This window comes from Micrasema longulum, unplaced genomic scaffold (genome assembly GCF_059751315.1).
Source record: "Micrasema longulum isolate JH-2025_06_02 unplaced genomic scaffold, ASM5975131v1 h1tg000955l, whole genome shotgun sequence".
NCBI classification, from domain to species: Eukaryota; Metazoa; Arthropoda; class Insecta; order Trichoptera; family Brachycentridae; genus Micrasema; species Micrasema longulum.
Genome location: NW_028278146.1, coordinates 923,708 through 949,464, shown reverse-complemented (window position 1 = coordinate 949,464; position 25,757 = coordinate 923,708). Strand labels below are relative to the sequence as shown.

Genomic DNA, 25,757 nt, shown 5'->3' with positions numbered 1-25,757 from the left:
TTAACTGAGCTCTACTTGACTTCTCCGTCATCCGATATCCATTACGTGCACACATTTGCCGTAATATACATTAATACAATGAAATGTTTTTACTAATAAAATTATATCAAAGGAATATAAACATAAAACAAATATGTTTACTTGCATTTTAGTTCATTTCTTTTCATTCATATTTAGTACGTATATCATTTTATTTATTAAAGATAAAAATAAAAAACATATGCCAAACTTTATGAGGCCAAGAGCCCTGTGTTGAGTTGGGATCCAGCATAATTGAAAGTGTAAGCATTTATATGTACAAATGTACATGATTATTTTAAAAATATCAAATAAAAATGATTACATAAATATATATTTCATAATAAAAAACGTAGGTTCATAATATTGCTTTCTGACATATTATTTAGATGTGATTTCCGTCGGTATATTAATAAAACCCACTAAATGACCAAATTAAAGGAAACAAGTTGAAAATGCAGCTATATGTAATTTTTGAGCATCATCACCTGATAAAATCCTCTATGGTGTATAAAAACTGACTTACTGTACTTTATAAAAAAACCTATTTTGGTGGAGTTTCTACCGTTATCGCTTTAAAATAATTTGTTGTAATATTCACCTTCCTCCCGATTACCGACTACCGACTACCGACTCCCGACTCCCAAGCAACCTTGTCATCAAGTTCAATGTAACAATAATTATTATTACATCTAGTATATAACATTAGGAGGATGACATTAGCGCTAAACACTACACACTATAAGTAGATACACTTCACATATCATATTACCCACTACCAATGTAAGACACTACATAGGCCGCAGTAAATCTCCAAGCAGAACACTCATCAACTTGGCGTTCTTACCAATTTCAAACAATATCCCCAGAGAAATAACCGAAATAACGAAAATATGAAACTAATTATTCATAGATGGCGCTTTTCTAATTTTTTCTTGAAAAATCCCATTTTGACGTTTATTTTCAATGGAAATTTTACAAAACTTGGTTTGCGGAAACTTTACACTATATTGATTGTAAAAAAATACCATAACAATATAATTTGGTCCTTTTTACAAAATGGGAAAATACATTGTAATGTATATGCTAAATTTTAAAAAATGAAAAGAGATCATAACTTTGAGAAAAGCGTCTTATAACTTTTTTTGTGAATACTGTCCATTGACAATTTATTGAAAACCTTTGTAGATCAATGAAATCAACTGAATTATATAAACTTTAATAAAATAAATATGAAACAACTTTGTTTTTAACCACTTATTTTTTCTATTGACCGGTATCATACAATACGGTATCAAAGTATCAAAAATACAAAAGTGAATTAAAAAAATAAACCTCCGTTGTGCACTGCCAATTGAGGTATTTTGCATATTTTCCTCAACATAAATTATTGGAACAACCTAAGTATTATTATTAATAAGTTTAAATGTGCAAGGTCTATCTGTCCACTTAAAAACAGCAGTAATTAGGAAATTAATAGGTATGTAAAATTTATATTTGAAAAAAATCACGCACAAATTATGATAAATGATAAAGAAGCTTGTGTAGCTTTGAAACCGGTCGGTAGAAAAAATGAAAAATAATTGGTTGAAAATAATGTTATTTTGTATTTATTTCATCATATTTATATATTTGATTAAATTTGATTATTTTTATACATTAAACGCCCATAGGGCTTTGTCAATACAATTTTTGCTAATATAATACATAATAAAGTTTATAAACAAAAATAGGTAGCAGTTATACGTAGGTCAAACAATTAAGTTGATAAAAACATGTTTAAGAAGATGTATTAGAAGTAATTCAAAAGTTCGTAATTTATTTTTTCCAAAGTGTAATTTAATATATCTGAAAGAATAAAGAAAAAAATATTAAAAGCACATACACATATTTATATTAAAAAATATCGAAATGTTATTTCATCACTATAATAATTCAATAGCAAGAGAGTGACTAATTTAAACATTGATTTAACTGGTAACTTATTACATTGTACTTCCCATAATTTTTTATTAGATCAAAGAAGGCGAAGTATTAAATACGTTAAAAAGATGATTAAATTTATTGGCATTTAGGTGAAATCAAAATAACGGAGAGAACTGAGCATAATTTGTTTCAAATGATTTTGTGTGGGAAGTAAATCTTAGCCTGGTGGTTTTAAATGGAATCCTAAAATGTATTTCATTTACCAAGCGTGGCCAATCTAAAACATTATTCACAATATTATATAGTGTGACAACATCGGCTACTATGCGTCTAGTTGAAAGGGAGGATATATGAAAATTTTCTAATGACAAATTATATGATATCTCGGAAAAAGGTAGACCCATCTTATAGTTGACATATCGTAAGATCTTTCTCTGGACTCTCTCTAAGTTATCAATATTTACATTATAAATAGGCGACCAAATATGAGATGCATATTCTAACAGAGACATCACCAGTGAGCAGTACAATCATTTAATTTAATTAACGCTTTTAAAATGTTTCGTATTTTTAATGACAAACTCAAGAATTTGCATTGCTTTGTTTGAAATCATTTCTCAGTGCTGTGAAAAAAAAGTTTTCTATCAAATATGACGTCAAGATCTTTGATCAGTATTATTTATATAATAGGTAGATACTATTAGACAGCGTCTGCAATTGAAAAACATGTGATAGCACTTTTTTACATTTTAATATTATGGATTTATTACACACCATTCACCTAATCTATCAATATTTGACTGTAATATTTTAACATCATTATTTTTTTTTACTTTCATGAATATTTTCAAATCATCACCCCAAAAAAGGTGTTCAATATTTTTTAATATCAGCGCAATATCAATTTTTTTAATGTATCGAAAAGACAGTGACCAAGGTGCTATTAAAAAAACCCTGAGGATATTTAAATAAATCATTATTAAATTCGATGTCAAGGCAATTCTCATACTAAAATGTAATCAAAGTGAGCAATGGCCACTCGGGTGTTTGTGGAGAGTGGAGACTCTCCACTCGTGGAGTAATGTGTATGTCTGTACATGGTGTATATATGTATGTAAGTGATAATGGTTGCACCACGCGGGTAATGTGTCGTCTCCACAGAGCGGACCTAACGGGAGCACGTTCCGGACCAGGGGAGGCAGAGAAGTCGCGGTATTTATGTCTCTTAGGAAATTATAATGCGGAGATAAATAGTGCAATGGCGCTGACTTGAAAATATGCATTTATTTGCCTCGCGGCAACTTCGTTTGTTTATTAAACTGCGTTCATTTGGGACAGGGTAAAAAAAACTATTTATAAAACAATAAACATGGTTGGCCGTCCAAGGTTCGAACCCCGCTCGATCATAACTTGATATTCAAGTTATTTAATTAGATACTATTGGAAAATGGCTTAGTTGGGTTAATCATAAAAACGCAAATAATTTGTTTAAACTTTTATTATGCATTAACAAATTACAAAACGGATAGAGAATTCCTTAAATAAGGAAATATGGAAGTCTAAGCATTTACAGGGCTTATGACGCACTTTACACACTGTGTACCATTCACTATTTTGCTTATGTTCAACCAAAAAATGGAAGAATTGAAGAAATAAAGATGATACAAAGCAAAATGGCGAGTGTTACGCAGTGTGTAAACGCAGTGTGTAAAGTGGCCACTTAAACCAGCCAATGACAGGTCATAAGCCCTGTAAACAGACGAGACTTTCATATTCACTTCTTAAGGGAATTCTCCATTCCTGTTGTAATTTGTTAAACTTAATGACTCCCGAGGGGGTGAAATCCACTCTTTTGTCTACAAACATTTAGACAAACTCAAATATTGCAATTTATTAAACTGTTACAGTAAAATTTTCTTAAGAGAATAATATTTACTTCAGACAAAAACTATTTTCAACTTGACGTAAATAACTAAAAGAAAATAACAGTCGTTATAAATACTTGGTTTTGGCTAATAGAACCGCACCGTTTAATATAATAATGTACTTGGCTCCGTAAGATTTCATATTTTGTCCATGTGGGATAAAAAAATATGTCATACGGCAGCTTGTCACGAAGGGGGGGATCTGAGGATGTAGAGAGGACGAAAGAAACCAGCATTCCTGGCTTCGAAACATCAGAGAATGAACCAGGATTAGAACGGTTTGGGTAGGTAGGAAGAAATCGCCCTAACGCAATATGCCCGCCCTAATGCATATGTATGTAAACTATATTTAGGTGTAAATCTTTTAAAAACTTAGGTTCATTTATATTGCTTTACATAACATACGTACGCCCCCATCTTGAATATTGCACTGCTATCTGGTCTCCTGTTTATAAATTAAATATTAATAGAATCGAGTGTGTTCAAAAAAAAATCCTGAAAAAACTAGAATACAAATTTTGCATTTTCCAAATTATTTAGCTTCATTAAAATTTTATAACCTTGATTCATTAGCACACAGAAGAGACATGTTTGATCAAATCCTGCTTTACAAAATTGTTAAGTATAAATTCGATTCCCCGGAACTCATTAATCTACTTGCTTACCGTGTCCCCTCCAGGCCAACTAGACTCTCTGATATTTTCTTTATTGGTAAAATTAAAACTAATCATCGGAAACATTCAACGATCCCTCGTATATGTGAAACAAAAAATGTAATAGTATCGATATATTTAACACTCCGTACAATATGTACAGAAGATAATTAATAGGCTTGATTCATGCTCTTCACTCATAATTCATTTAATCATTAAATCAAATGCAATTTTCCACTCTTACTTTCCTTCAACCATCCTTTACCATTCCTTATCAATTTAATTCTTTTCCTTTCCACTATCTCCTTGTTTTGTCCATATTTATCTTATTTTAACATAAAGTATATTTATTATTTATATAGTTTAAACTTCAAGCCGTCGTCGTTTTATTACAGTATTATTTAGTGAATACATATAATACATATGTATACATTTTATATAGTTTTTTTAAAAAAATATTAATTTAACCTGTACATCTGTTTGTATTCGAAATAAATAAATTTATAAATATAAAAGTTTAAATAAATGCAAATTATGGAAAATCTGTTTCGCACTGCTCAGAAAAGAGAATCTTTCTCCGTCATCGTCAACGTCGCGGAGACCTGACATGACACGTGAAGAAAAAGAAGAATAGCAAAAGCGTATTACAGATAAAAGTTTATTAAATAAAAATTAAAAACTATTACTTTCAGCTTTTTCGTTATTAATGCGTTAGAATTAGTTAGATAGAAAAATCTTGTTATGCATCCGAACTAAAAGTATTATTGTCGTTTATGAGAATTACACGCGAAAATGTTTCGCAAATTTTACGACGCTGATGGCTAACGCCAAGAATAACCGTTCAATTTTATTATATGTTGGTTTAGATTGCTCGTTGATCGCGTAGAAACAGTCGTCTTTAAAAAAAAAACTTGCGTTATGCGTGTGCATGTTTCTGAAAAAAAAAACTATGATTTCACGAACGGATGTCACATTACAATGTAAACATTCCATACCATTCAAGCGCAGAAACCACAAACACGGTTCTTTATTCGCGAGTTGACAGTTAGACTCGACTCGGTTAGACCGCAGTTCAAGTCGTTACGTCCTAAAGCGTTGACCCGACATTGAAAAAATGTAATTGGCGTGATTATGATTATATAAGAGTTGTCTTTATCCGACTGACCTACTCGTCGAGAACCGCCAGCGAACAGCCGGCGCAGGTGTAATGAGCTGACGCCACGCCGTGCCGTCAAATGATGTGCTTGCTATCACCAGTAGAATAATAACAGAACGGGTTTTCTTAAAGAGGAGGACTAAATCAATGTTGTATTCAATATGACATACAGTTTAGTAAAATATATCTGTTAAAATATGCCTAAACTTCTTCTTCAGCCTTGTTCTCTCCACTGCTGGATAAATGGCTCTTCCAAACGTCTCCATTTCTACAATGTTTGAGTATTTCCAAATGCTTGCAGACTGGCTGGGTTTCCTCCCTAGGGAGTTGTTCATATTTAAATTTATTTCAACAGAGAGGGAAAACATTTTTGAGAAGGGAATATGGAAGTCTAGACAGTTACAGGACTTATAATCTGTCATTGGCTGGTTTAAGCGGCCACTTTACGCACTGTAGCATTCATTATTTTGCCCATATTTGAACATCCATATTTCCTAAACTCTTCCACTTGTTGACCTTTGTGAAGTAAAAGAGCTGAAACCTTTATCACGTGGGTGAGATTCATCCGGCTGAACCAAATCACCTACTATGCAACGCCTGAAAACAATTTTCCAATTTTTATACTTCTTCTTTTACCAGGTACTCGTAGTTAATTCAACAATGTTTGAGTATGTCCAAATGCTTGCTTCCCTACTCAAAAATATTTTCCCTCTCTGTTGAAATAAATTTAAATGTCTCCATTTCTTCCTATCACATGCTTTCATCATCCATATTTTACCGGCTATAGAGACAATGTCATCGACCCATCTTTTCTGTGGCTTTTTCAATACTTCTTTTGTTCGCCCATGGTCTCCAATTTATTATTCTGGGTGTCCACCTGCCATCATTTCGCCTCACTAAGTGCCCAGTGCTATTTTTTTGTTAATTAATTTTGCTGCACGACCCATGATATACATAACTCCGGTTCGGCGCCTTATTTTTTCATTTCTTATTCTCTCTTAGACATACACCGAGCATCTGTCTTTCCATGGATCGTTGCGTGTATTTTAATTTCAGGCTACTTTTCAGTGTTACAGACATGGTTTCTAGTCCGAAGTAGCAAACATGCCATGTGATTATTTATAAATTTGTATGGAAAGCAATTTCAAAGTTTAAAGGGTTCTGAAAAATTGGAATTTTAATTTACAAGCCTAATGAAAAAGTTAAGTGGTTCTTTTATTTGTTAAAATACTATTAAAAAAAGACAAAATTAAAAAATATATATATACATGATATTATATATATTATTATGTATTTAAATAAAATTTGCATACGGTCTCTTCGTCTCGTAGTGTGGCCGTAGTACTTTTCAATTAAATATTTAAAAAAAAAACATAAGCATAACAAACTGAAATTTAAGGCGTACATAATATTATAACAACAAAAAAAATACATAAAAGAGACTTTTGTCAAAATAGTAGGAGAATCCTGCTTTGAAAAACCCCTTCGGATATATAGAACAGGTCAACATTCAGAGCGATGTTGTTCAGCATAGCTGTAGCCCTTCCAACAAGGATAAACATCGGCAGGTTGGTCCTGTATATCGGAATATGAAACAATCTATGCTGACGCTGTCTTAGGTAATTATCAGGAACATACAAACCAATGCTTCTTATAATCTCAGGATTATCGACCATACCGCGCAACAATCGATAAAAATGAACGGTCAAATACACATTCCTTCTAGTCTCTAAACTGTTATAGCCAAGCATACCCTGGAGAAACTCTTAATTATTTTAAAATTATTATTATTTTAATTTTTGACACTTTTGAAGACAAAGCTATTTTGACCATGACTTGTGTGGAAATTAGGGATTGTAATATTTTTTGGGTATCTGAGTGACTTATTCATTAAATTCTCAAATTCTTTTTTTTATTTTTTTATAAATTTGTATAATGGAAGTTATTTTACAAATAGTGTCAACTATATGAATTTAAAATAATTTATTTACAATTACTTTAATATTTTTTTTTGTACTACTTTAAGAGGGTTTAATATTTTGGCATATGCACCCCATCCAACCTCATATGCACCCCATTTAACAATATCATATTGTAACAAAGATTGTACAATTGAGTGATAAGCAATTTTTTAATTATTGATTTTTAAAATATTCCTTAATCTAATAAATATGTACATACATTTTCTAATACGTTTAACTAATTCCCTTATATGATCTTTCCATTTTAAGTTTTGGTCTACGTATACACCAAGATATTTAATTTTATCTGTTGTATCAAGTACAGAACATTTAAAAACTAATTGCGCAATTCTTATTTCATATTCATATAAAGTTTTGTATTATTTTATTTTAAATAGATATTACCTTCTCACATAAAATAATATTAAGAATTCATAAATAATTAATGAGATTTGCGATAAGAAATCATTGGATCGCAAGTATTACAGTATTTTGTGTGTTCATGTACGAGTACGTGTGTGAAGTATATGAATGACTTTGACCGACTATCTATTATGAGAATAATTATAACTTTGTGAACACCAACTATTATGGCATCTGATAGATACAATTATATGATGTCGAAGACAATGAAGATAAAAACGTTTCGGGAAATTGTGTACTTTGTAGTTTTAAATTGAAGAGTTGTGTGTTGTTACAGTTAGGAAGTTACTTGGATACATCCTCGTACAAGTTGTTCTTAGAAAATTAGAGAAATTAAAATGATAGAAAATTCTTATCTCATATCACCTCTTCTTGTGCGGTAAATATTATACCTTGAGATTCTTTCGCAAATTGAATCTCTAGAAAAAAAATTGATTTCTGAGACCATTTCAATTACTTACCCATTTTAACTTTTGGAAATCGGAAGTTTTAAAAACATTTATTCATTATTTGTCGATTAAAAAAAGATTAATATTTATTTACTTATTTATTATACGGCACAAGTGCCTTTTACAATTTAAAATATAAAAAAGATATACAAAAATTTTAAAACTTTATAACAATATTATAACATGGGTATAAAAAGAAAAAGAAAAATAACAAGAAAAATATATATACATGTATGTATGTCAGCATACAAGATATAAAAAATATATAATGAATTAACACTAGATCAATAGCATACGTAGCTTTTGCAAATAATTCGTCAATCGTTACTATAGAACATCATAAAATATTTACAAAGAGATGATTTGAATTCACAGAGACTCAAGTTAAAATGTCGATATCAGAGGTACATTCATTTCCTAGTCTGTGTATACGCGGCATAGGTAAGTGACAGTTTTGAGAAGGGTGACAATAATATATACTATTTTGTATAGTTCTACGTGTTAGTATATTAATATTTATTAAATCCAGGCGTTCGCAAAAATCTTATTTAGAATGAATGATTTTATATTAAAATATTAGGTCAGTTATTTTCCTGCGATCCTCCGGAGTAGGTAAATTTAAAAAAATGTCCCGAACTGTTGGTACCTGTTACAGTTACGGAATTACAAAGCTTTCCGTAAATTAGAGTATGAATCTATGTAGATTTATTAATCATTAAAGAACATATATTTAAGACGCTAATAAATTTTATAGTAAAAAAATGTGTGTCTGTATTCGTGAAATGGATAAGGACGAAAGCGTCCATTACAAGGGTTCTATTAATTGAAAAAACAAAAAATAAATCTTATTTTTGTAAAAGTCGGGGTCGGGTTGTCTCTTATGTTATGTTATTGATCCTCGTGGCTTGTGTTGGCGCAAAAATATAATAAATAAATATCTATACTATTTTTTTTACAGTCGATGAAAAAGTTCAATTTGTTTTTGCGTGAAACAATAAAATATTAACTATTTTATTAATGTATCCTATGGGATTCATGATTTTTATTTTTTTTATTTTTTATTTATTTATTCTAAAGAAATAAACAGTCGACAATGGTATATTAACATTTTTTTGAAAAATACGGTTTAAAGACAGACCAGCGAAGTTTCTAAATAAAAATCATTCACATTATTATATTGTGTTACAGCAAAAGGATGTGTTTATGTGTATTTGTATGAGAGTAAGTGTAGATGTGTGTTTATGTGTATTAGTGTGGGAGTAAGTATTCAGGTGTGTGCTTCATTAAATAGTAAGTGGGATCGTATCGCAGCCAGATATAATAATAAGTCTTAATTTATTTTTGAACAAAATAATGGAGCATGTAAAATATATCAAAAGATGTAAAAAAACATTATAGTTAGAGCAAGAACGATAGAGGAAAGAGAGTTGTGCATAGTTAGTGCTACAAACTGGCAGATGGAATAAATACTTATTTCTTGTCACGCGAAAGGGGACATTAAGATACATTTTGGAGAGTAGGTTAAAAGAGTCTACCTTATTATTTAATAATTTATATAAATTGCTATTTATGCGTAATTCAGATACAGTGCGTCTATTTTCAAGGGTAAAAAATCCATTATGATCTAAAATACGAGTAAAAAAGCTGTTTAGTTATACTGCTTTATCATAAGTTTCATTCTTAACTCGGTAGTCAGGTGGCAGAAGGGACCATCTGTATTTTTTTTCGGTTTTTTAATTTTCAATAGTTTAAGCAAATATTTCAGTAAATACACATAGAAAAAAAGGCTTTATCAGTTAAAACGGTAATTTATTATTAAAAAGAAAAGAAAATATTTTTTGTAACAAAAAATATTTTCAACAATATTTTGAGTTTGTCCAAATTTTTATAGACAAGGACGGGATTCAACTCCCTGGGGAGCTGTTTATATTAACATATTACAACAGAGATGAAGAACATTTAAGAGAAGGTAATATAGAAGTCTAGGCATCTACAGGGTTTATGACTTGTCAATGGCTGGTTTAAGTGGCCACTTTACACACTGTGTAACATTCACCATTCTGCCCATATTTGAACATCTATATTCCTTCAATTCTTTCATCTGTTGGTGTTTGTGAAGTTAAAGAGCTGAAACCTTTATTTGAGCGGGTGAGATTCATCTAATTGAATTATTTCATAAGCCATTGAAAGTTCATAAGCCCTGTAGATGCCTAGAGTTCTATATTACCTTCTCTTATATGTTCTTCATCTCTGTTGTTATATGTTAATAAAAAATATTTTCGTTTTTGGATTAAAGCCTTGAAATTGAGTCGTATTTCAGCGCTCCTGAGCATTTTTGAAAATTACAGATGGTCCCTTCTGCCATTTGACTATCGAACTGTATTAGGTATTATCGCATTTTTTAATAAACTTAATTATTATTTTATTTTTTGCACCACAACAGGCCAGGAGCCCAATTACAGTGGTGAATCACATCACAGAACACCCAGGCTTGAGGAAAATCATATTTTTAATTTTTGTGTTCTCACCGGGAATCGAACCCGGAACCTTCCGTGCGTGAGTCAAGCGTCTTGACCACTACACCACGGAGGCCATTAATGTTCCAATTTTGAGAAAATTATTTTCGTGTACTCATACCATTACCCGGCAAGCAATCTTTAAATGATATATCTCTTAGGTTAGAATATTTTCAACATTACTTTAAGTATGTCCAAATTTTTGCTGGCAAGGATTGCACTGGACTAAGGGACATGTTTTTTACTTACGCACAAAATAAATTTATTGTTTTTCTAAGCAAACCAGTAATTTAACATTCTGAGCAAATTACGGGTTGTGGTCTCGCGAGTAGTGTCACGGATCCCGGATCAGGTCATTGGATTTTCTAACACAATTTAACTATGGTTTCAAAATTGGTAAACGAGTGGATCATTGTGATAAAAAGGCAAATATTTGTTCAATGTCCAACTACACGACTAGCCCTCAATTGAGAAAAATATTTCTAATTTTACTGAGCGTTTTTATTTTCACTAAAAACGTATATTTCCCTAAGATAAATCGCAGTCTGTTAATAAAAGCAAAAAAAAAAGATATCTTTGACTAAATCCAGTTAGATCGACTAGATTTGCAGACTGGTAATATTGTAGATACATATGTGTATATGTGTATACGTGTGTTGCGGTCACTAACACTAGCGGTTGATGTTTCCGGTCTCGGAGTATTCTTGCATCATCCGACTATTAATATTCAACACTTTTGTTTTCGTTCGCCGCCCAAAGGAGAAAACCTTCCTCGCGGCCAGTGGACCGAATTCTCCTAATTAAAGTAGGTTAAGATGTGCACCAGCACACTCACACACCACCGACCAACACACCCACACACGCTGTCTCTCGCTACTCATCTCCTGTTATGCTCAGAGAAGAGAGATATGGATCCGCCGTTTCAATGAGTCTACTTGTTCTACAAACCTTTACGTAACTTCCATAGAATGGAGAATAGTAATTAACGATATTTCATAATTTAAAAAATATGCTAAACTCGTGTTACGAGATTTTTTGTAGCCGTGGATCTAAGAATAAAAATAAAAATATCAATCTAATGTTACACATATTATAATAAAACATTTGACGCCTCCGATGCCCATTTTAATAAGTCACCGAATGATTAATTCCACGATCATTTAATAATTAAATATGGGAGTGTAAAGCCACTTTGAAATCCCAAATTTCAATCCTGCTCTACTACAAATTAAACCTAGTATCTACTAGGTTTAATTTGTAGGTGTTTAAGGTGGAGATCCACTCGATTTCCTTTTTTAGAATTTTTGCCTGAGAGTAGCCATCGAGTACACTCGTTCGAGTTTCTAGTTCAATTTATATTTTAAAATAATTATTTATTTAAACCAGCAGTGTCACAAAATCACAAAGTAACAAAAAGCTGATAGGAGAAAACTGTTTGATCCGATCAATTTGTACTAAATCTGAAATAATATTTAAAGACTGTCTCTTTTTGCAAATGATAAATCTTTATGCTTCAACCGAAAACGTGAGAAACCATAAACTATTTTACTGTAATAAGAGCCGGCCAGTGTCTGGATTCAATACTCCTATAGGTCGAATGCAAAACCTCGACAGTGAATTTGCAGACCACATCAATGAACCGAAAATTAATCCATAAAGTAAATATAATGTAAATGTAAAGTCAACACGACAAGTTCGTTTTTTTATAATTCATTGCCCAAAAAAAAAGTATGTCCAAAACTCGTTTATTTATAGTAGCTGCTCAAAATCTAATTTACTTTGTTTCCATTTAGATATTTTTAATACAACATTTATTATATAAATAAAACACGAGTGATACTTTATTTAATCCACACATTTGGAATATCCAGTGACCGGTTTCATCGCTTTCGCGACATCTTCGAGACTGGTATCTTTAATAAAAAGTTAAATGTATTTATACAGAACAGAGGTAAGGATACATAATTCAAAGTTATATGTAAGTAAATTAAATACAGTTATTTTTATCTTAAGGATCATTATCAACAAATTTTCTTTGGGTTAACTAATGAATTGATATAATGCTATTTTAATGAGTTTAAGTATTTTATTTTATTTTTGGTGTCCCATCCTTCGTGAGTGTGGTTTTGTAAATAATGATTTTTGAAAAACAAAGGGTAAAATGTCATTAGTAAAATTATATTACAATGGGTAAAGTAATGGAGAGTTTCTAATTTGTCAATATTGCTATTGCACCTAAAGGCCATAAACTTGACAAATTAGAAATTCTCGAAATTAATAGATTAAAAAATAAACCCGACGTAGAATTACTTAATGAACAGATAACACATGTGCATTCTCCATTACTTTACCCATTGTAATATAATTTTACTAATGACTTTTTACCCTTTGTTTTTCAGAAATCATTATTTACAAAACCACACTCACGAAGGATGGGACACCAAAAATAAAATAAAATACGTAAACTCATTAAAATAGCATTATATCAATTCATTAGTTAACCCAAAGAAATTTTGTTGATAATGATCCTTAAGATAAAAATAACTATATTTAATTTACTTACATATAACTTTGAATTATTTATCCTTACCTCTGTTCTGTATAAATACATTTAACTTTTTAATAAAGATACCAGTCTCGAAGATGTCGCGAAAGCGATGAAACCGGTCACTGGATATTCCAAATTTGTGGATTAAAGTATCACTCGTGTTTTGTTTATATAATAAATTACAATGAACTTCCATCAAGAATTTTCACTTACAAACTTAAATGTTTTAATACAACATTTTGTGACTTCATAAAAATACTTTTTGAAACACTGTAAAATGAAACATTTGTCAGCGTAATAAGTTAATGTTCCTTAAAATACGTTTATTTTATTATTTAAAAATTTTGAATTGGTCAACTATATTATAAAAATCCCTCTCCTCCACTCCTCCACTCTATTTCCTCATCCCTTAACCTTCTTACGAGCTCTTTTTTTTTTCATGTCTTATATAATATATTATTTTCCTCTTTCAGTAACACAGTTGTAACATGTTCTCTCATTATATTTGTGAAAAACTTTAACTGGGTGTATGTACTATTTTTTATATTTTGTATTCTCATATAACAACTGTTGTTTTTCCTTAATAAATAAAAATAAAATAAAATAAAACCACGGTTTTAAACCACTTAGTTTTCACTTTTTCTTCCGAACAATTTCAGGAAATTGCTGCGAGATATTGCACAGATTTATATACTACGAGTATTAAACGTGTTGTCCAGATGTTTATTGAAGTATATTTATTTATTTATTTATTTATTCACACTTATTATCAAAATACAATTCCATATTCACTTTGCCCAGCTAACAAGGGTACATACCCCGTTCCAAGCTAGGCAATTACATTTTAATATATTATAATACTTAACAAATTAATATAGAGCACAGACAAACAAAATATAAACTTATTCGGATACACATTTTGATTCATATACATACAGACATACACATATATACACACATGTATATATAAATATACACATATATACATATGTACATACACACACACGTACATACACGCATGCGCATACACATACATACATTCATAAAAACATAGACAATTTATTTATGCGAAACTTCATGGTTGTCATCTATAAATATATATTTTTTAAATTATTCTTTATTTTTTATATTTTATTTTTGACATCCAGTAAGGTTCTCCAATCCGTGGCATGCATCAACTTTTCTGACTCCCTACGACCAATGTCATGAAAGAGCGAGGTCAACACCTTCCGTAACTTGACAACACTCCCGTCTTTCCACGATTCTGGCAAAAGGTTATGGACCTTTTTGCCTACGTTATAGTGTTGTCTCGATGCCAGAACAGTGTTGACCCCTTCACTTAGTATCAGATCCCTATTAGAGTATCTTGTGTTATGGTTGTGGTTGACGCTTGGGTAAATGTCTCTCTTTATGTGTGTAACCACTACCGTTCTCAATATATACTGTTGAATAATATTCAGTACTCTGAATTCTTTGAAGAGCTTTATATGCTTTGATATGTTAATGTAATATATTTAAAAAAAATATTTTTGCTATTATTTCATAATGAACATGCTTCCACTTTTCATTAAGTTTTATCCTATCACTTGACGTCATAGAGTTTAAGATACGTTAACATAATTTTTATGTAATATATATGTATTTGCATGAATAAAAAATGCTACTTTAGCTTTTTTTATCAAAGTATATTTAATTTATGAATTCTATCCTATTTTATTTTACAGTGATTACTAAATATTACCTGCATTGATACATATGGAGCTAATAAGTCAAGTGTTTTTTGTCATGTTCTTTTAATGACGGGAAGTTTGAAACGAGATGGTTACGAACTTTGAAACTAGACAGGAGTGGACCAAAAAAATATTGTTTACTTGGTTATTTTTGATTTTTTTCTTATTTCAATCACTTTTTAATGTTTAAAATTTCTAAGTTTTCGTATTTTAATATGTTATTTTGAGAATGCAGCAGCAACAAAATTAGTTTATATTTATATTATTTTATTTATTTTTTGAGAAAAAGGAAATATGTGCGTTCTTATTATGTACCCAAATATTTCAATTTTGGGGCCATTTTCAACAAGTTGTAAATATCCCACTATTAGAAATTGGGAATAAAGTTGGAGTAGAGTGGGGTTTGAACCACGGACCTCTGATCCGTGAGTCCGCAACATTAGCCACGGGACCACAACCCGATTATTTTAATTTTAATGAATAACCACAAAGTTAGTGCTTCAAATATAAATTTTATAAAAAATCTGTTTATAGGTTTTAAAAATTCCTATTCAAATTTATTGCAACATAGAGGGAAAATATTTCTGAGAAGAGAATATGGGAGTCTAGGAATTTACAGGGCTTATGACCTATCATTGGCTGGTTTAAGTGCCCACTTTACACACTGTGTAACATTTACTATTTTGCCTATATTTAAACATCAACGTTTCCAAAACTCTTCCATCTATTGACTTTTGTGAAGTAAAAGAGCTAAAACCTTTATCATGCGGGTGAGATTCATCCGGTTGAACCAATTCACCTACTAGGTAACGCCTGAAAACAATTTTCCAAATTTTTATAGTTCTTCTTTTACCAAGTAGTTCATTTAATTTCTAATACCTGGTCATAAGCCCTGTAAATGCCTAGACTTCCATATTCCCTTCTCAAAAATGTTTTCCCTCTCTGTTGCAATAAATTCAAATACGGACAACTTCCTAGGGAGAGAAATCCAGCCAGTCTGCAAGCATTTGGACACATTCAAAACATTGTTGAATTGAAAATTCCATATGTTTATACAAAAGTATACAACAAACATAATATGGTTTAGTGTACATCATAATATGTATGTACGATTTGTAAAGTTAATAAGTACCTTATATTTTATTACTTTTAAACTATATTATACAATCTGTACAAATTGGCTACGGCAGTTAATAAATAATAAATAAATAACCGGATTTTACATAGGAACGATTTTACAATGAAATATAAACAAACATAACATAAAGTTTACCAGATAAGAGTGAGGGTAGAAAGAGAGAATTGCACTCACAGCATAAAATTTACATCCTCAAACCCACATGTACAACATGTTTTCGATTTTCAACAAAACCAATTGGTCGTTATCAAAAATAAGCCAATGTCTTATGGTCGTGTACAGTGCGGTCTCCTATTGCTCGAGCGCATTCGTTCCACTCCAATAAGCCGGATTGTGTAAGGTTCCATCATTGTTCTGACATACTCCATCATAACATCGCACAATGCGATCCACTTCTGCGTGTCTCTGGCTCCCGGGCCGGGGAAGTCAGGCCCCGTATTCAATGTTCAATAGATGCTGTATACGAGTACCGCCACAAATATGGATTTATTTAACAATAATAATTAATGCGTAATTTATAACTAAGTAAGTTTCCCAAAAGTCAACAGATGGAAGAGTTAATGAAATATAGATGTTAAAACATGGACAGTATAGTGAATGTCACACAGTGTGTAATGTGGCCACTTAAACCAGCTAATTTTTATTTGACACTTTATATACATATACAATATACATATACAATATATATATATATATATATATATATACATATAAGGGCGGGCATATTGCCTTAAGGCAATTTCTCCCTACCTATCCAAACTGTTCAGTTTGAGAAATTATAAATACATCGACATATTAAATCTTACAATTTTATACAAAAATTAAAAAAAAAAAAAACACAATAAAAATATATTTAAAAAAATTAACACTATACTATGAAGAGAGGAGAGGGGATGGGAAGGAAAAAAGAAGGATAAAGGAATAATTTAAATATTTAGACAGTGACATTTCAACCTTGACTTAAATGTAAATAAAGAAGGGGCTTCTCTTACATTAGTGGATATATTATTCCACAATCGAGCGGCTACTACTGTGAAAGAGGAGGCAAGAAATTTAGAGCTATGACAGGGTATTAAAAAGGTTCTCTCGTTACTAGAACGAAGAAATAGTCCGTGTTGTGAAAAAGGTTGGATGAGCTTTCTCAGATAAACAGGTGAAGTGGGATTATTTAAAATATTGTGAAGACAGTGACAGGTCATAAGCCCTGTAAATACCTAGACATCCATAATCCCGTCTCAGAAATGTTTTCTCTCTCCGTTTCAATAAATAATGTTAATCTTAATATCTCCCAAAGGAGGAAATCCAGTTAGAAATTGTACCGTCTGTCTGGGAATTGTAATATAAATACGAGTATTTATGTAAATTAATGAAAAACCCACATTATAATCAAACCAAAAAAATATATTTTTTTTAAACTTATATCCCATCGTAATTATAATATTGGGGTGTGCAAAAGCGTTATTATTTTACACAACCAAACGGGTGACAGCTCTATGCAAAACTGATTCATTGGAAGTCGTGTTTTGGAACTAATTACTTCAAAATGGCCGAAACTACGCAAAAATATCCAAATATGTATTGACAGTGATTAGTTACCTCAAATGCATTCTCTTAAGCGTAAGAAATATGTGAGTTATTTTACACCTGGGCCTTGATTACAATGGAAAGTTCGGTAGTCAGATGGCAGAAGGGACCATCTCTAATTTTTAAAAATGTTCAGGAGAGCTGAAATACGTCTCAATTTCAAGACTTTAATCCACAAACTAAAATATTTTAGTGTTGCTTTTAATAATTTAATTACCATTTTAAATGACGCTGACTTTTTTTATTTTTTTGCTGCGTGTATTTACTGAAATATTAAGTAAAACTTTTGAAAACTAAAACATAGACAAAAATACAGATGGTCCCTTCTGCCATCTGACTACCGAGTTAACAGAGTTATCTTCGACTGCAGACAGACTTACAGATAAAGTAAAATAAAAATGAATGCACAAAATTCTTCTTGCTTCCTATCACGGTTTTATTAAGGTTTTATCAAAATTTCAATCAATCAAACAATGTCCGTTCATTCTGAACAAGTACCTTTATTTGGGCTGTATCGATTGGCCAATATTTCAGTTGCGTATTTGGCAAAATAATTGGGAATCCAGTTTAGCTACTAATTTATAGTACACCAAGTTGATATGCATACGCCGTATGGTAGGTAGGAGGTGGTATTGTGGTGAACAGTAGCACGGAGAGGTAGTAATACACGCATGCGCAATTTAAACTGTTCAATTGGAAAAGTGTCGAGAGTTTCATCATATCATCAACAACTAACAACTCTATCCATCGCTCGGAACTGTATTCCTAATATGCATACCGACTCCGTCCGAGGGATTGCCAACCTTTTGGTTAGGTCAGAGCTTGACTCTGAAAATATTGCGCTAAAAAATCCCTCCGGAAACGGCGCTGTAACGTCGTGTTACATATACTCGTACCTATGTTTAATAATCTATTTTCCATCATTTGTAAAAATATTTTTTTAATTTAGGCATGTTCTAGCGAAATGCAACTTCATTATTTAAAAAATTAAGAGACATAAATATCAAGTCATATATTATGTAGACTCATGTGGCATCAAAGCCAGATAAAAATTAACAAATCAACCTGATGAAATACATACATATCTCTCTGTATGCGAGTTATAACTACGTATACCCAAGTACAAAGATACTCAAAAATTATATGCACTTTGATGGGATTATTAGTAGAAGCAATATTTCATAAAAATAAAATCTTCCAGTCATACAAAAAACAGACCAGTGAAAAGGAAAATTGGTAAAAGTTTGTACAGCAAATTAAAAATAATAATTCATACCTATTTATTAATTTCTTAATTACTGCTGTTTTTAAGTGGATAGAAACCAATTTACGATGAGGAAAATATGCAAAAAGCTAGGTGCACAAAGGAGTTCTATTTTTTAATGAACTTTCGTATTTTTCTAAAATGTTAATTAAGACATGAACCAGAATGTCACCAAAAGTCAAAATCTGCTATTTATTAAATATTCTAAGAGCAACTTTTGGTTTATGTCCCAATGTCCAGAATGCGTAGATTAGTCAATTTATACCACGACTTAGAATTCTTTGGGATAGATCTTCCGGCTTTTCGTAGATCTCTTAGCGACTAAAGCAGTGAGGGATGAAGTTGGATTAGCATGGTTTAGCTCGAAGTCTTATGTCTTTCGTTTTTATGAATATATTGTATACCATTATTGTTTTGCCCTTGTTTGTCTTTGCTACATAGTTTTATGCTCTTTTTGTTTAGTTTCTTTATATATGTTTCTTCATGTAACTGTTGTAATTGACTTAGGCCTTATATATAATAAATAAATAAATGAAAAGAGAACTTCTGTGAAAGCGTCTTATAACTTTTTTTGTTGTTGATACTAGTCTATCGACAATTTTAGTGGATCGTTGAAATCAACGGAATTATATAAACTTTAATAAAATTAATATAAAACAACTTGTTTTAAATCACTTATTTTTTCTACCGACTGGTTTCAAAGCTACTCAAGCTTCTATATCAAAGTTAAATTTATTTTACTATCATAAATAACCACAAAGTTACTGTTTTAACTGTTAATTTTATTGATACACTTTATTAGTTTTTTTTCAGATGATAGATTGGCGCGTTATCTTAGTAAGTTAACTATTAATTTATAACGCCGGGGTGATGTACGTCGGCCACTGGTTGTCAATACATTCCCCACTAAGTGTACCCGTGTGGTGCGAACTTCATTGTTTTCTACGCGCTTTGGTAGTTGCGTATATTGCACATAATTCTTAATAGCAATGGACATTAACACAACAACTACTTTTTATACATTCCTCGTGACCTCTGTACGACTCATTAATATTTACCTAAATCAATTTATGCATTTCCATTCCATTCATACTTATCTGAAGTCCAGACGCGTTTGAAAGTTACACAACAACAACAACAAATTATCACGCCGTTTCCTCGTAAGGGCAGGCAGAGAGGATAGAACGCCACACCACTCTATCTTTGCATACAGATCTCGCTTTCTCTACATTCATACATCTTCTCGCCGATATTCTTTTAACATTTCCATCTTCGAGTATTTGTTGGATTTGGTCATGCCATGTCTTTCTCGGTCTTCCTCTATTTCTGCATCCATCAACATTCGCATTGTAAATATTCTTAGCCGTTCTTTCGCTATCCATTCACTCCACAAGTCCCTTTCCACCGCTTCTTTATTGATTTTGTCGATGGTGCTTATCTCAGCCTTGCATAATGTACGGATCTCAATATTTGTGCATCTATCGTACATAGTTTTACCACACATTCGCCTGAGACGTCGCATTTCAATCACATTCGGCCTACTTTCATCCCTGTTTTTCCAAGTCCATACTTCGCTCCCATACATCGGGGTCGGGACCAGGACTACTCCATTGTGAACTGCTAATTTTGCCTCTTGCGACGAACATTTATTTGCCAAGGTTGATTTAAGAGCACCGTTCACTCTGTTCCCGACACTCGCTCTCCTTTCAATATCTTTCTCAGACATTCCATCCCTAGTAAATATAATTCCCAGATACACAAATTCCTCTACCTGTTTCAGTTTAACCCCATTCCCAGTGATCTCACATTTAGTCATTCTTTAATTTCTTTCAAGAACCATCACATTTGATTTATCGGCATTCATCAGCAAATTGCTTCTCTTGCATACATCGTAGACCTTTGTTACCAAGAATTGCAGTTCCTCTTTGTTGTTAGCAAGAAGCACGGCATCATCAGCATACAAAAAACAATTGACATTTATATCACCCATTTTCGTTCCCATTTTTCTTTCAGTTCTTTCATGCAGTTGTCGATATACACGTTGAACAGCCACGGTGACACCACACCACACACCCCTGCTTGATTCTGTTATAAATGTCAAACCACGATGTGTATGATCCATTTAACCTAATGCCGTACTGTCTTTATACAGAGAAGTAATAGCTCGTGTCAGATGTCCGCTAACTCCATACTCCCATAACACTTCCATTTTTTTCTCTGTCAACTCATAATAAGTTACGCATAAAGTATACAAATATGTTATTTACGGTTTTTTAGGGCCATACAGCGAAACTTCAAAGGATATCTTTTTATGATGTACTTTTAAAAAGATCTTAATGATTTTTTTGGAAAATCGCATTGTTTGTTATTTAAAACAAATTCATAACGTATTTGACCAACGCCAACGAAGCGATACGCACCGAACGTGGAATAAGGAAGCGGCTGGATAGACGGGTGATTGTGGTTTGTGGAAGTGACGCTAGTCTGAGAAATTAAGGATTGTCTCCATTAATGTTAGTGAATATCAGTAAATAACCACTTACTGACTTTTTATTTTTACCGGTTTCGAGACATACCCGTCTCTTCGTCAGGACACACACTACACCAACGAACTTGAACCAAATACACTTTCACCTTTACCAACACCGTTGTATACATAGTATTAACGAAACAATACATAAATTATATGCAAAAATAAAGGGGATGCAAACACCACCATGTATATCTGCAACACTGCAACACCATGTATACCTGCAATACTTAGCAATAGCTAAGTATTTTTAACCTAATTTTAGTACATGTTCGGACATGGTGGTATTCGCATCCCCTTTAACTCTGCGTGTAATTTATGTACTTTTTGGTAAATATTATGTATACTACGGTGATGGTAAAGGTGAAAGTGTATTTTAGTATATGTATGTTGGTGCAGTGAGTGTCCTGACGAAGAGACTGGTACGTCTCGAAACCGGTAGACATAAAAAGTCGGTAAATGGTTATATACTTATATTTACTAACATTAATAAAAATCTTTGAATATGATGTTAATACTTTGAATATAAATAAGATTGTTTCTTTTTTTAAATTAGGTGCAATCATTATTTTTTTTCATTGAAAAAATGAATTTTTGGTAAAATTTATTACCGTTTTAAAAAAAGTATACCATGTGGTATGTTTCTTTGAAGTTTCGCGGTCTAGCCCGAAACACCGTGTATAATATAGATATTTTTAGGATCATGTTTTTGATCGTTAAGTATGTGGATATTGGCATCGACATATTGTAAATAAAAAAGTTTTATCAAGTTTATTAACGACAGCCCGAATTGTTTTGAAATTTTTCTTATGTACATGGAAACAGCGGGAGCGGAGTGGAGTGTAGGGTGTTTCATTATTTTTTTAAATGAATTAGTCGGCACTTTTCATGTTTTCTTCTATTCCTTTTTAATTTGATTTAAAATAAAGTTCTTCCTTTTTTCTCTCCTTCTGTATCCACAATGAAAACAAATATGAAATCTGTAATTTGTTTTTTTAATTTGTCTTACATAATTTTTTATTTTCCAAAGATTTTCACAAAAAATGAATGCTGATAAAGCATGCATATTTTGTACAAAATATTTTGTAAGTCATTTTTTGATATCCCTAATAAAATAATCAAAGAACCTAAGAGTAACTATTTTATTTTTTAAGTAATTGTGCCGTGATATCATTTTTAAGCGCAATCGCATAATATACGTAAATTGCAAACATTTTTAATTAGTTGCGTTCATACAAGTACGTTATAAAAATGACATAATAAATTTATTTTTAATATTTCCCATATTTATTGGGAATATTAAAAAAAAACTAATATTTTTTAAAACACATTTTTTCAACATATGGATGAAGCTTTTGTCTGCTGAAGACGTAGTCTTATTATTTCCCTGTAAAACATATAGACTTACTAAAAATATTTTTCATATTGAATGTAGGTTATTGAAATATCTCAAACAAGAATAAATAATTTATATGTCTAAGCTCCTAAGTTTACATAAGAGTAGGCTTCATGTCTACTCTTATGTTTAAATCTTTAAAGAGCAATTGAATGGAGATAAATTGGCATCTTAGTGTTATGCCTAGTGGTCTTAAGTTCGATTCCTGGAAGGGTCGACGAGAAATAAAAAAAGTGAAAAGGGAAATCAAGCAAAGAAAATTCCACCTCGTAGTGCTTATTTAAGGGGGTATATTTTATTTTATATGTCACTTTTCCTGTCTTTTAAACTTATTTTTTGATTCCACATTTCTCATCATTTAATGTTTACAAAATATCAGTTTTTATTATTTAAGTTTATAAATACAAACTTTATCTGCATTCATAAAAAAAGTTGTTTTTTAAAATGTATTTAATGTATCCTCATATATTTTTAATTAAAAAAATAAATAAATGAAGCATTTTAACTAATTCTTCTGTCTGTTTTTGACTGGAAGATATTGATTTTTGCAATATTTCCGGCAAAGTGCATCTATTTTTGTACTTAAGGATTTAAAAAAAAAAACATCAACAATGAAGACTATCACATATTTATTTTCAAGTATTTTAAGGAAATATTTATTAATATGTATAACATACTATAAACTTAATAGCCCGTAGTTATTGTATTTAAAGGTACAGCGTGCTTGTTTAAAAAATATAGATAATAATTTTAGGTCTTGAAAGATTGGTAGCTGCTATACTAAAGATATAATGTTGAAATATGGACAGGTAGGTTACCTTCTGACAGTTACAATATGTAAGGTATATCCGCTTAAACAATGAATTCTTACACGAAAAGGAAACTTTCAATTGTAAAATCATTAAAATTTTTATTATGCAAGTATCTTTTCTAAAATCACAGAAAATTAACAATGAGATATAACGCTAATGAAATAAGATTATATCTCACCTCGGTGTCTTGTGATGCACTGAATATAACATTTTCGCTTCGTTCAAACCGTCTTTATTTATAAAAAAAAAACACAAAGTAAAAGCACTTTTAAAAAAATGAAATAAAAATTACTTTTTTAACACTAAATGAATTAAAAAACTATTTACTATCTAAGAATACTGTCATTAAACGCTGCATTTTAGTTTTTTTTTTTCAAATCTCGTAAACCACAGTTATTATAAACTTTGCAAAGTATCCATTGTTTTGAGCGCTATCGGCAGTTTGAGACCGAGTCGGGTTTCGTACTGAGGAGCGTTGATGTCTCCCGCTAAGGACGTCGTTAAAGGCTGAAAATTCGGCGTTGCGACGCTGTTTTCACAGTTGGCGGAGTGCGCGTGCGCGCGGCATGAGAGCCTTCGGAGAAGTGTTCACGGCCGAGAAGGCTACGATATTATGTATCGTGGAATGAGACATTTGCGCGCGAAAATTGTGCGCTGTGGGAAATACCTACCCCTATTAAGCCAACTTGTTACAGCGTCCACAGACTTAAAAGGTAGTTGTAGAAATTAAAATGTAACAAGAAATCCCTTACTTTGTGATTATTTTCCACCTTGAACAATTTACAAACAAGTGAGAAAATTTATTTCGTTAAATGACAATTTTGTTAATTAATTATTATGTAAAATACAAAGGAAATATTTTTAGAAAAATAAATTATTTGATTTTTCAAAAAAAAATCGTAAAAAAAAGTCATGCATAAAACAAGTTGCTTTTTTGCAAATAATTATTTTACTTTTCAATCGGTGAATATGACTTATTTTCTTTATTTAGTTAATATTTCATAATGAACATAATAAACATTTCCTTTCCGCACTTAAGATGCATAGGACACTGCATTGGTACACCAATTGCATGTCAAATGATCTGTCTTCGCTTCAGATACCAGTCCAAGGGACTATGAAATATTCTACTGTAAAAACATCTTTTTAAATTAATATTTCATGTCAATCACGTCGGAAATCGAACCCGAGACCTCTTGCATGGCAAGCAAAAGCGCTGACGACTACTTTACGAGGCCGACAAGTTATTATGTAAACATATTTTTTTTTTAACATCTAGACAGAATGCTCAATAGTATTTACATATATGCAATGTCTCGCTACAGTGTCCCGCAATGGTCTCTTCCGTTTGGCAAAATCCAAATTTGTACACTTCTCCTGAAACTGGCTATCGTTTTGGAGAACTTAATGTGTTCATTCAGGACATTGAACATATAAAAAGTAAACATAATTAGTAATAAAGTTAATCATTCACACTTTATTTTATTTATTTGATATTTTAAATTATTTATTTACTTTATAAACCTTTACTGTATATGAGGCATAACGACAACCTATTAATGCTTGTAATTTTTTTGATTTATTTTTTTATGAACTTATTGTAAAAGCCCTCTGGGTATAAACCAAATATAAAATAAACACGATTTATTTGCTAAACGTAATGTGATATGTGCGTTTTTTTTTAAAAATGCAATTTTTGCAATTTTGTGTCATATTTTAATACTAATT

General features: G+C 31.3%; 1 protein-coding gene across 1 annotated transcript in view; it reads right to left on the bottom strand.

The window, feature by feature from the left end:
• The window catches only part of LOC148277920 (cuticlin-3), a 64,858-nt gene extending 40,259 nt beyond the window's left edge, over positions 1–24,599 (bottom strand). The window contains exon 1 of the mRNA XM_088232203.1: positions 24,208–24,599. Coding sequence (XP_088088329.1) covers positions 24,208–24,239 — 32 coding nt within the window. The 5' untranslated portion in view covers positions 24,240–24,599. The remainder of the gene's footprint in view (positions 1–24,207) is intronic.
• Between the last annotated feature and the right edge of the window lie 1,158 nt (positions 24,600–25,757).